The sequence below is a fragment of the Patella vulgata genome, chromosome 2 (assembly GCF_932274485.2).
Source record: "Patella vulgata chromosome 2, xgPatVulg1.2, whole genome shotgun sequence".
Classification (NCBI taxonomy): Eukaryota; Metazoa; Mollusca; class Gastropoda; family Patellidae; genus Patella; species Patella vulgata.
This window is the reverse complement of record NC_065880.2, coordinates 66379035-66392591: the sequence shown is the minus strand read 5'-3', so window position 1 is coordinate 66392591 and position 13557 is coordinate 66379035. Positions and strand designations below refer to the sequence as shown.

General features: G+C 33.0%; 1 protein-coding gene across 3 annotated transcripts in view; it reads left to right on the top strand.

The window, feature by feature from the left end:
* The window catches only part of LOC126811150 (uncharacterized), a 92597-nt gene that overhangs the window by 45061 nt on the left and 33979 nt on the right, over positions 1-13557 (top strand). The window contains exon 1 of one of the 3 annotated variants that reach the window (XM_050536644.2): positions 10273-10602. The exons of the other annotated variants lie outside the window; for them this stretch is intronic. Within the exon in view, the coding sequence (XP_050392601.1) occupies positions 10510-10602 (93 nt within the window). The 5' untranslated portion in view covers positions 10273-10509. Of the gene's footprint in view, positions 1-10272; positions 10603-13557 lie in introns of those variants that run through there. 3 annotated transcript variants of the gene reach the window in all.

Below are 13557 nucleotides of genomic sequence, written 5' to 3'. Positions count from 1 at the left end.
TTGTTTATATCCTTGTTCTCCTGGGTTAATTAATATCTATATATTATATAATATATAGGTCTTAATCAAGTATAAATTTAGAGTAGTGTGGCCTGTGATAGTATTAAATTCTTATAATATATTTTGCATAACCCTATTAAGGTGGAATGTTGGGTGCAGGGGGTGTCTCTATCATTCTGCAAAATATTATATTATCTTTATTACTGCCTAGTTCTAATTTATCTGTTATTAAGTTGTGATATTGTGAAACCCTCTTTTTATACGCCCACATTGAAATGTGGTTGTATATTGTAGGGTGACCCACCATAAATAAATATCTCCATATATCTCGACAATTAAGCCACAATATTTATATATATGCCAAGCCTCAAATCAGTTTCACACAATTATAGTCACTAAATAAACGATCATGCTGTACTTAATAAGCTATGACCATTAATCATGTATAAATAATAGACTGAAAACTGGTTCCAAGAGTCGTCCATAACATCCAGACACTTTTGAGTAAAAGATAGGTTACGTGCCCTTGTTTTGAAATTAGTCTCGCTTAACCAGTCTATCGACCATTCTACGTCTGATTGACAGGTCGGGATAATCAAGACTACTTTTTTACGAAACATAACAGAAAGCTAGAACAAGAAATTGAATTTAGAAATAAGCACGTTAGGGAGCTCAACAATCGTTTTAAGAAGCTTGTAAATGTAAAATGAAACTACTGCTAGTATCATGTTCCTGTCTAACCCGAGTGATTCAGAGATATTATTTGTACTAAACCAAAAGATGCCGCTCTTAACGGTACAGTTAATGATAAAGCGATTTAAAAAATGAAACGAACGTAATTTCTAAATCTACTGTAATAACCAAGAAGCTTCATTTTACTGCTATTCAAAATCGTCAACAATAAATTTTTTACGGCTGTAATAGTTGATAGATTTGTAGAGAATTGCACATGCCATGGCTATTTATAGTATCATACTGTCAGAAAGTTGGTCTCGGCACGGCGAATGTGCACGCTTCAGTGGTAGTTTCGAACTATCAGTGGTGGACTGTATTTCTGTGAGTACATGGGTCACCCTATATATTTTCGTCGCCCCCGGCCGTCCGGCTTCCACAATTGCTTGTGGACGCCCTACAGCCTAAAGTTAATATCTGATTGTCTTTAAATTTATACACAGTGTTTAAGGTTGTGAGACGCAAACGCCTATTGATTTTCAGCGATTTTGGATAATTACTGCCAGAGTTATGGCCCTTGATCACTTCTTAAGATCTTGTGGATGCTCTAGAGGCTAAAGTTAATATCCGATTGACTTTGAATTAATACACAGAGTTTAAGTTCATGAGACGAAGAAGGCTATTCATTTTCATTGATTTCTGATAGTTATGGCCCTTGATCACTTTGAAAAATATTGTGATGCTCTAGAGGCTTATGGGTTTTTTTGTTTTTTTGGGGTTTTTTTTTATAAAAAGAGGCTTATGTTATCATCCGATTGACTTCAGATTGACACACAGAGTTTAAGGTCTTGAAACGAACAAGTATATTGATTTTCAATGAATTTTGATAACTTGAACAGCTAAATCCATGATATTAAATATTTCGCAAACTAAATGTTAGCATGGGGCAGAAATTTATAAAAAAAAACAACAAATTCTAATGATTTTCTGATAATTACTTAATGAGTTGTTACTCTTAATCAGATTTTAGTGTATTATAAATGTTTCATTACTGAAAAAGTAAAAATATGCGACAACTCTTGTTGACTTCCTGGATGATTTAGCTGCTGTGGGCATATGTTTCGTTGTCTGGCAACTTAACTTTTACTGTTGGTCTGATTAAGGTGTGATATTGTGAAACCCTATTAATGTCGATCTTTGATCTTTAGTACTGATAATCTTTTATCATTCTTTTAAGGGTCAATTATCTATTATTGTTAATTTATTTATTGTCATTGTGGTTGCTTTTAATTATTTTAATGGTTTTGTCTGGTTATTAATTAACTTGGTGTAAACCAAAATATGTATAAATAGGCTGACTAGATGGATATTTATCATTAACTTGAAAATGTGACCTGTATGTGTTAGAAAACGTGGTTATTAAATAATAGGGAAGTAGTTCAGTGATTAACATTTCGAGCTGAAGCTAAGCAGAGCTAATCAATTTCATTGGTCAATGCTTTGGGAAAAGATAATCTTGATTCTATCTGATAGAGAGTGATGAAACTTAGTGTATAGTTTGATTGCTTGATACTTTTGAAAAAAAAATAAATGTGCGATTAATTAATGTGTGTCATCTATTTATTTTGGGGTTTCGGCGGGGGACATCAGCCTCACTGTTGGCTTGTTATCTCTGTCATAGCTGACCATTGTGAAGTTACATTAAATAATCCATCTTGGGTGTAAGTCTACCCCTTAATATTGGGTGAATGGCTGTATTAAATACTATCTGGTCATACTACTCTGCTCATATGGATTATAAATTGTAGTTTGGTTTGTACTAAAAAAAAAAACAAAAGCACACTGTCTATTAGAGGCATTGTTACCATCCACAGAATTTACATATGTGATTAGCAATAGGTTAAACAGATTCCAGATATAATTTTAAAATAAATGTCTTTGCTATAGTTAATCTGCAGAAAAGATTACTGCTAGATCAGAAATAATGATTGTCACTAGAAGTAATGATGACCACTCTCAATTTGTGTGTGTTTCAAACCTGAATCATGCAAATTATACAAATTACAAACAAGTTTTGCTTGAATTCAAAAAAATGCAAATGAAACCAAAATCTTAGAAACTTCTAATTTTTTAAACAATTTGACATGAAATTATGAACACACTAATAGATGGATGTCACAGATGGTAAACAAGACGCAGTTTACATATAAAAAGGCTGGTAACTTCCTCTGTTAAAAAATGTATAAGAATGTATCAGAAGAATTGACATGTTTTAGTTGCGAACAAAGAATCCATTTTCTTGAAATACTATAGTATCTCAATCAAGATATCAAAACCCCTCTTCAGTTGACACAATGATTACATCAGTTGATTCAATTATTTGTCCAAATTGAATCACAGGAATGTGTCCCTGTTTGCCCCTCCAGGAAAAAACAAAGAAAAAACCATTTTGAATGAACACAAGTCAAGATATTTAGCTACATACATAAAATAACAAAGATGACTATTAAACATTTTGGTTTTTTAAGGGGTGAGAAAAATCATATTTACTTTATTGTAAAGGGTGGTTAAAACAGAGTTTAAAATGTATTCCATGTGGAATATGAAATGCTGAAATAATTCTTTTTATACACTCACATTTTCATGTGGACATGTATTGTCGTCGCGTCCGTCCGTGTGTCCGTTTAACAATTTGTTTGTGGAGACTTTGCAGATCACAATTTTTATCCAAACTTGGAGAGACTTGAAAAATAGGTTTATATCCCAGAGAGCTTGGTTTCTTTCTATATTGGCATGTGGACACAGATCACCAAATATTCCTACGCCGTCACCCACGAAACAAGGGCCAAAGCTATTTTTAGTCTTCCTCTCCCTTTTCCTTTTTCTCCCTTTTGCATGGCGATTTTTGTTGACTTTTTGGTGTAGAATTGAGGAAAAGGGTTTGAAAATACATTTTCTGCCAGGTTTTGGTGAATGTTCATAATTTTGATGCGGAAGGATACAAGAGTTGAGAGGTTGGTTACGTTGAAATGTAGGGCCTGAAATTGCATGTTTACTTGTCTCTACTTCCAGCTTGTGTATCTCAAGTTTTTCATGAAGAACCTCATACGTGCTTTTGGGCAAGTGGTTGCCACATGTTGCTCCATCTGTGGTAGAAAGCGTTCTACCCAACGAAAATTTGGGAAAAAGTTAGAGCCGGTCTAAGATACGAGAATTAACATTGGAGTCAATGGGGAAATCTTTAGTGATCTGTGTCCTGTCTGTGTGTGATAAGGCTGTCACTGATATGCCTTAGTTTTGAAAATATGAAGATTAAATTCTCAGAAAATATGAATAAAATAGTTTGGCTACAGAAAAACTAAAAAAAGTTAATTAAAAAAAAAAAATCAAAGTTTTGAAGAAAAATTGTGATTTTCCTGCAAATTTCTCAATTTTCATTCAATTTTTATTGAATTTTTAACAGTAAGTAAAATATTCTAATGCCCAATGTTGGCTTATTCAGTCTCAGAAAGCACAGATAAAGTGAACAGTATTGAAATTTCACCAAATTTTGTCTAAAAATCAGGAATATTCACAAAAAATCTTGAGATTCCCCCCATTTGGATGTAGAAATTAATATTTTCATGACTACTAAAATGAATCAAAATGTCTAAAAATGCCCATATTTTCTTTGCTAATATAACTTAGATGGGATCTACATGTTTGTCAGTTTTAGAAATAGCTCCAGCTTTCCTACAGAAAATTGAAAATTGGTAACACTGAGTTAATAATGTACAGCTGATGGGTTTGTACAAAATGTTCAAAACAGGGGTTGGCTCAATTTTGCCACTATTTTACCCAGAATAAGCATTTTTTTCTTCTTTGAAACATTAAATTCTTGCATTTCCTTCATGTAGGAAGCAATATCCCAGCCTTTCTAGACATTTTTTACTCCATCATTCTGTTTAAAGAGGCAATAAATGCCCCACCCCACCCTTTTCTATTAATGTGTTTTGAGGGATTTAAATGCACCTGTGTTGACATGTAAATGATCTTAATTGGAATTTGTGGTTGAATTACAGCTAAGAATGTTATTTTTCACCCAAAAATATTTTTTTTGTGCATTTCAAGGATTTCTAACCCGTATTTGTTCAGAGTCAAACGTAGAACCCTGAGGCATTTCAGGCCAATGAGACCAGACCCAGATATAAAACTGGTGTAGATGTGTAAATGTCAGTTTAATGTTCAATATTTTCTTATCAAAATCCAGCATTTGTGGTGTTTGCTGCATTTATGTTGCCTATAAAACAATAAAATGTTAATTTTTCTCCTTTTCAGGCCTCTTTTTATGTTGTCAAGTCTGTCATGACTACTTTTTTGACTTCATTTTTTCAGGAAATTAATGTAAAGTTCCAGACATCTTGCTTCAGCACAAGGATTGCAATACAAATTTGTAACATGCCTCTGAGGTTTGAGATGTTGGAAACATTGAAATTTGTGAAAATTGTGTATTCTGTGACCCTTCTGTTAGAGAGGGGTGATCATAGACCAAATATGGCATTTTTTTCATTCATCAAGGCCTATTTTTAACCATAATTCATATTTATTGCACCTATTTTAGTTTATATGTGCATATGTTAGCCAGGGATGGTAAAACATAGCTGTTAGACAGATTCCTTTGGTAATGTAAGTTCTGCAACCATAGATTAGATTAATTCAATCAGTGGCATGTTCAGGGGGTAGGCATACATGTTTCAGTATAGATCTCTAATATTACAATCACTGCAACTGGTTTGCATTTTTTCTGTTTGCATATTGTCCACAGATTCTAAAAATATATTTCTTGTCCGTCCGGATATTTAAAAAAGTGGAAAATTATTGGTATTTTGAGAGATGCTACATGTAAATTTTGTACATTTTTCATCACATGGCAGTAAAAAATTATATTTTTGAAAAAAATTCCAAATTATGAGTGTTTTCTATGTAGTTTCTTTGTTACTTGTCTAATTTTTTCACAGAACTCAGATACTGCCTTTAATAAGAAAGATTTTTAAATTTTAGCACAAAAGGCCTATGGACCTGAGATGCACCAGTGTACATAAAGCAGCATGTGTACTTAAAGGGCCATCATTTTTACAGTTATTCTTTGATTTTGATTTCCTTTCACCGGCATGTTGCCAGAACACATGGGAAGGAAATAAAAAAAGCCTTTTGGTGATCCCTGAAGTTTCACCCCTATATAGGACACAGATCACCAAATATTCCTACGCCGTCACCCACGAAACAAGGGCCAAAGCTATTTTTAGTCTTCCTCTCCCTTTTCCTTTTTCCCCCTTTTGCATGGCGATTTTTGTTGACTTTTTGGTGTAGAATTGAGGAAAAGGGTTTGAAAATACATTTTCTGCCAGGTTTTGGTGAATGTTCATAATTTTGATGCGGAAGGATACAAGAGTTGAGAGGTTGGTTACGTTGAAATGTAGGGCCTGAAATTGCATGTTTACTTGTCTCTACTTCCAGCTTGTGTATCTCAAGTTTTTCATGAAGAACCTCATACGTGCTTTTGGGCAAGTGGTTGCCACATGTTGCTCCATCTGTGGTAGAAAGCGTTCTACCCAACGAAAATTTGGGAAAAAGTTAGAGCCGGTCTAAGATACGAGAATTAACATTGGAGTCAATGGGGGAATCTTTAGTGATCTGTGTCCATGTATCGGACCGTAGCTTCATGGATTATAGCCCCTGATTGTACAAAAATTCATATTTTTAGTATGTGGACACTAGAGTTCACAAATTTTATCTGATTTTAATGAAACTTAAAATGTATGTTTATAACCCAAAGATCTTTGTTCTTTTCAATATTGGCACATATCAGACCTAACTTCCTGGATTATGGCCCCTAATCATACGAAAAATCACGTTTTTAGGTCACAATTTTTATTTGATTTTAAAAAACATTCAAATATATCAGTGTTACTACTGTTAGTATAAAAGTGCATGTATGTAATACCAAGGTCGTAGACCCTTTAGAGGTCACAATTTTTATCCAATTTTGATGAAACTTAACATTTTTGTTTATATCCCAAAGGTCCCAGTACCTTTCGATATAGTGCTTATCGGATCCTAACTTCCAGGATTATGGCCCCTGATTGTTCAAAAAATCATGTTTTTAGCTTGTGGACCCCCAAGAGTTCACAATGTTAATCTCATTTTGATGCACATCTGGGATTATGTCCCCTGTTTGTATGAAATATCGCTTGTTCTCTGTCCATCTCTTGCAAAATGGCAACCACTTGTTAAACTTTTGCAAATATTGTAATTACTGTCACATTTTTCCAGTGCCATATGAGAATTATTGCAATTCCTGTAGGCTATACAGATAGATTTTTTTGTATATTTACTAAAACTGATTAAAAGGAATATCTAATAATACTTTAATATGTGTTTCTTACTCGAACATTCACTTCATCATGCTTTCAATTTGAACATATAATTTTACTCTTGTAAAATTTATTCCTGGGTTGTACTCTTCAAATTTTGTCTTTTTTCGGTTTGGATTTTTTATTCTCTATTTTATATTGTTTCTATATTACGAAGTTCATCAATTCTTGATAATCTCTCAATTCATATTTTCATAAATCAATCAATTTAGATAAATTCTCTATTTTATATCTTTATTGACCATGTTCAACAGGTGGATCTTAATGCTGATTAATGTTCATTAAGTCAAGTAATCTGTAATACAAACATGTACTATTATTAACCTGGTGTTTAACAAATTAAGCATTAACCATTTTAAGTCTTGTGTTGTTCATATATATTAAGAGTCAGTGATAGTAAAGACAGACATGTGCCACAACTTGATCTTTTCAAGTGTTATGTCATCATTGTAAGTACAGGTAACTATATGATAACATATTACAAGGTGGAGAAGAGGTTAAAGTTAGGGTAAGTTTACGTCCCAAATTTACTTTATTCAAACATAAACAGTAACACACTTTTCAGTTACTCTGGAATAACCAATAAAGTTCTAATAGAAGTGCAGGGGAACTGCACCACACATAATTTACACAAAAACAAATCTATGGACAAGACACAATACACAGAAATCACAAACAAACGAACATATCAAATTAAGTGAATGGATCCGGGGGCTAGCCGTAAGTGTCCACTGCGCTTTAGAGATTATCTGCAGCAGAAGATTGGGTTTTCACTTTGAAGTAGATATTGATAGTATTCCAGCTTAAAAACTCAGTATGTGATCCTGTAATAAAGTTGATACACCTATGTGTGGTCAAATATTTGTGTTGCATATTTATTTCTAAAGAAAATAGAATCTTGAAAGATAATGTTTTCATCAATATATACCCTAGCTGTATAAATATATACCTTTTAGTAAATTGTAGAAACATGTTAGACAATTTAATTGGTAAATAGGTTTATATGATCTAGACACTGGCTTCAAAGAAAATATGTTGGATGTCAATGTAGTAGAAACTAAAATTAAACAAACATAATTACTGTCTGATTTTTGTGTCAAAACCATTTAACTCTAGAAGTATTTAATTTACAGTTGAGGAATATCTGGTATTGATTCTAATGTTGGCTGGTCAGATAGTCCGGTCGTTTACTCTAGCTCCCCCCCGGGATTAAACAAATTCTTCATCGATCTGCACATTGACTGACAAGTGGAGTATTTTCACTGCCCATCTTATCAAGTAGGTTTACTCAGACTAAGTACCACAACCAGTAATGCCCTCATTATGGTTCAGACTTATATAAACATTTATAGCTGAGCTACAGATCAGGTTCACATTTCATGGCATTCCCTTAGTTTTTGACTGAATTATGGCCCCTAATGAAAATTCAGATTTTCGGAATTTCTTCTTCTTTTTTTCTTTTTTCTTTATTAAACTGGGAGATATGTGATTGAAATTTGATTCAGTGCTGTATATAGATGAGTTACAGATCATGTTGTTTTTCATGCTGGATTCTATCAATTTTAGACTTTTTGCAGAATTTTTGCACTTTGTTGGCAGAAAATCAATGAAAATTCTGTTTCCCGGAATTTTTTAAGGTTAAACTTTTGAGGTTGGTACATTGCTGTATATAGCAGAATTATGATCCTATATTGACTTAAAATCAATGAAAAGTTACTTGCAGGAATTGTTTTAGGTTAAGATTTGAAGTATTTGGTTGAAATTTGATTATATGTTCGCAGAAATGTGTTGGCAGTATCAGCCTCTTATATATGCAAGCAATGTAAAATTTGTAGGGAAAGAAGGCAACATGTATTGCTTCAGCAATGCTCTCATAATGCTCGTTATTTATTTATTACATCAAGACTTTCCCCAAATCATATCCTGTTCAAATTAACTATAATTTCACTTGCATACCCCAGAAAATATGGAAAAATTGAATGCTGTAGATAACATATCAGAAAGGGCCCAGGACCGCCTAAATTGAGTCTGGAGTGTGGTGGTCCAGACCATGGATGCTATTTTGCCCGTATATAATCTCGGACATGTCCTATGCTATTTTCCAAATGTCTGACCAGGATATGGTGAATAATATTTAAATTTCCAAAATTAAATGCGTGACATTACGAGAGATGGAAACGTGACAATTTTGACAAGAGTAATGTCAGAGAAAAGATTTTATTTTGATGGCATATTCTTGGGTTTATGATAATATTTTGAATCAGGTTTATGTTTTTAAATAAAGAAATAAGCAAGCTAAGAATTGCCAACAAATATTTTGATTGGAATGGTGTAAGTAGTTAATTCTTCTAGATGATAGGGCGTGCGTTCAGAGTCGAGTACTATTATTTAGCATATGATGTCACTCGCTCGGCATTGTGGAGTGATATTTACTGCCCAAAATTTTCTGGATGACATTTTTTTTTATATTTTACCTTCATCCGTATATAAGTCGAAATGGAGTATAAGACGAATGTCGAACTTCTGCTATTAAAAGTATTGACTTATACTTCGAAAAATACGGTAATTTTGGAAGTGTTAGACCACACCAAACCACTAACCACCAAGAAGTAGCATACGGTCCTACAATACAGAGAGCTATTCACATATCTTGGACCATCTGAGGCGCTCTAAGGTACAATAAATTCGGGCTGTCCACTGATATACTGTTATGAAATATATTTTCTTCAGGGGACTTGGGTAGTTAATATGCTAAGGATAGGCCTAAGCAACGTATACTTAAATTTAATCTTCATATTTTATCAACATCAGTAAAATCCTCCAAGGCTAACAGGGGGCAAATTAAGTCTCGAATCTTTCTTCCATCTCTTCTTAATTTTCACAATATTCTAGTTATATCTTAAATTGGATCCAAATATCGCCCATTTATACCCTAATATATTTGATCTCATTGTTATCAAATCTGATTTCAATATATATATACGGATGTCGAACAGCCGCGACTAAGGATCTTCTTAAGTAATACACACTTTTCAAACCAATTTTGACAAAGTTTTACATTAACCGGCCAATAATAGGTCATAGTTCATTCTTACCAAGGTGACAGCCAGTAAAATGTTTGTTGCTCGCCAATTATTTGTTTAGGTCTTAACAAATATCGGCAGAGTGTTGTTTTCCTACACAGCATTTGAAAGACACTACATAGCTGTAAAAGTTTCTAAAATGAGTAGTATGGTAGCCTATTAAGAAAAGAATCACAGTTTATTGTGTAAAAGGCATGGACTAAATATGTGCGTTTAAATACTATCCTATACAATTGCAAAAACTATCTCAAAATATTGCCATTATATTGATATGTCCGTGTACAGTGGATGATGATAGTTAATTATTTTTAAAATATTATGAAAAGTTAAACCAGAAAAAAATGCATATCAAGGATATATTAGGACTGAAAAATAATAATTTATTTGTGAATGATAATCAGTGGAAAAATATAGGAAGTGCAGTTTACAACCAGGTAATTTAATATTGTAATTTGTACAAAACATGCATTATCAAAATATTAATGTATTATTCAATGTTTGATATTTGACATTTTAACTTCTGATACTAGGTTATTTAGATCACATTCTTATATGAAGATGATGATCTTTCAGATATTAGACTTGGTGCAGAAAAGCAGAACGTTAAACTCCATTTCATTATATTTATAAACAGAAGAAGAATAATTACATGAAATAATTAAACTTTCCATATTTCCACATTGAATTTTGAAAGGTGTTTTAAAATCCAGGAATATTTTGAAATATGAATTGCGGAACTTTCATTGCATTTATATTTTAACTCTTGACGTTTGTAAATGCCATGCATACAAGAATACATTCTTGTTGAAAGTTTAAAACTTGTATGAACTATGTCGAAATGAGGAATTTGTTAGTCAATCTCCTGGATTCTCCTGTTTTTTCATTGCTGGTCTCCTGTTTTTTTCATACCTGGGGGTTGACATTTTGTTGCTCACCAGGTTTGTTTAGGTCTTGCCAATATCGACTAATTAGTGTTATTTTTCTGCAAAATGTTAATAAGATCCCATTTTCCACAGCCAAAAGTAATGTATTTTTGTGAAATGTTAAACTCTACAATAACAGAAATGAAACTAAAATAAGTAATTCTAATAATGCAAATAAATTTTACAGTTGGCAAAACTCTTAATTCTAACAAAATTAATTAGTCGTTAATATATATTTTATACTTGTTTCGTGTGATTTGACTAGAAAATTGTGTAGAAAATTATTCAGGTCATATATATGATAATTGAGTATTCTTGTTAATACAGTACTATATCTGAAATGTCTTAATGAAAGTATGTAAGCCTAGGTGTGTCCGAAGACAATTTTTTGAGTGAAGGTCAAAGCTTTTAAGAGAATTACATTTAGGTCAATTCTCACTAAATTCCACATTTATTTAGAAACCAGTTTATTTCATTAGTGATGGTATGTAGGTAAACATATAGGGTATGTTAATACATGGATATTGTACATATCAGGTTTTACAAATTACAAATATAGCTTAGGTCATCTTTATCATATTTATATAAAGGTTATCTTGATATTATATCATTTAATATCAGTTAAGGATATATGAAGCTCATTTGTTAAAGCATGGACCTTATAATAAAATCTTTGTTTAAGTTCACTGAATCTAGGGATTTTTAACAGTTTGTGAAACTAGAAATTCAGGTATTGTAGGCCTACACAAGCCTCATCACATTCGATCAGTCATATAATTGAACCTTCAGTTGCATCAATTACAGACCTTTGATCTGAATTAAATGATATTTTATTACCAGTATTGGAATCAGTATTTGCAAACTAACTAGAACAAAATGATAAATAGTTTTAAAGTAAGATAGTTTTTTTCTCTGAATATTTCTCTAGTTTTAGGTAAAGGAACCAAGAAATATTTTTTTTATACGCCCATATTTTCATGTGGATGTATATTGTCGTCGTCCCTGTCCGTCTACAATTTATTAGTAGACACTCCACAGGTCACAATTTTTATCCGATTTTGACGAAACTTGAAGAGTATGTTTATGACCCAAAGATCTCGGTCCCTTTTGATATTAGCGCATATCGGACTGTCACTTCCTGGATTATGGCCGTTGAATGTACAAAAAAATCACTTTTTTAGCTTGTAAGCCCTTTAAAGGTCACAATTTTTATCCGATTTTGAAACCATTTAAATATATAACAGTTACACCCTGATGATGGTTGAGTTTGAATTTCGGGAAAATCGCACCAAAACTGCCTGACAAAATGGCCGCTGCTTGAACGCAAATAGTGTAAAAGTGTGTAATACAAAGATTGTTGACCTTGTATATGTCACAATTTTTGTCGAATTTGGATGAAACATAAAATATATGTTTATATCCCAAAGATCTCAGTTCCTTTCGATATTCGCACATTTCAGACCATAACTTCCTGGAATATGGCCCCTGGTAGTACAAAAAATCACAGTTTTTTTTTTTTTTTTAGGTTCTATCTTTTGCAAAATGTGGGCGTAACTTGCCTGGCAACCACTCGTTATTTCCTTTAAAGGAGACGGGTTTCTAACTAAATATCATCCAGTCTTCGACGTTGCAAACACGACTTACTGGTCAATGTAAATGAACATAGATGTTGTCATCTAACCGTAAAAAGATATCCAATATTTAAGACAAAATGAAAATTTTTAAATTGGCACATGGATAAAGTGTGCCAGAATGCTTTCGAATGCCATTAGTAATGAAGCGACTTGATGAACGAAGCTAAACATATCCCACAGGAGAATACTACCAGTGTAGACTGGAATAACCAGCTGCCAAAGACTGCCAATCAATTTGCACGTTTTGCGTATTCCATCAAAGATTTTTCCGGCGTGGTTCTCCCTTGTCAGTGATGCAGGACGGAGGGGCTGACAAGGAAAGCTGTCTAGTCGTTCGGATGGGACGAAAAACCGAGGTCCCGTGTACACATTGGCGTGCACGTAAAAGATCCCTTGGCAGTTGGAATTCGATATAAGAGTAGGCCGTAGTGCCGCTGTCCGGGCAAAATTTCCCTCATAGCACACTGTATGGCGTATGCCCGTCTTCATTAGCCCAGGTTAGGAGCAGAACAGTAGGACGTTAAACTCCATTTCATTTCATTTCATTTCCATCAAAGATAACTGATTAGAAATTACAGTAAAAACAGAAACAATCGAATGTAAATCAGTTTATTTATATTCAAATTACATCATTATATACGTTGCAAACTATTTGTGTCCATTTCTAGGTGCCAAAGAATAGTGATTTAGCTCCTTCAAGACATCTTTATTTATATGCAGAATAAAAAGTATAATGTCAGCCTATTTTAGGATGATTTTAAATACCACCAGTGTATTGATCATGTATTTAAACAATTTTAACTTCTGTACATGAAACCTTGTAAACTGTCTA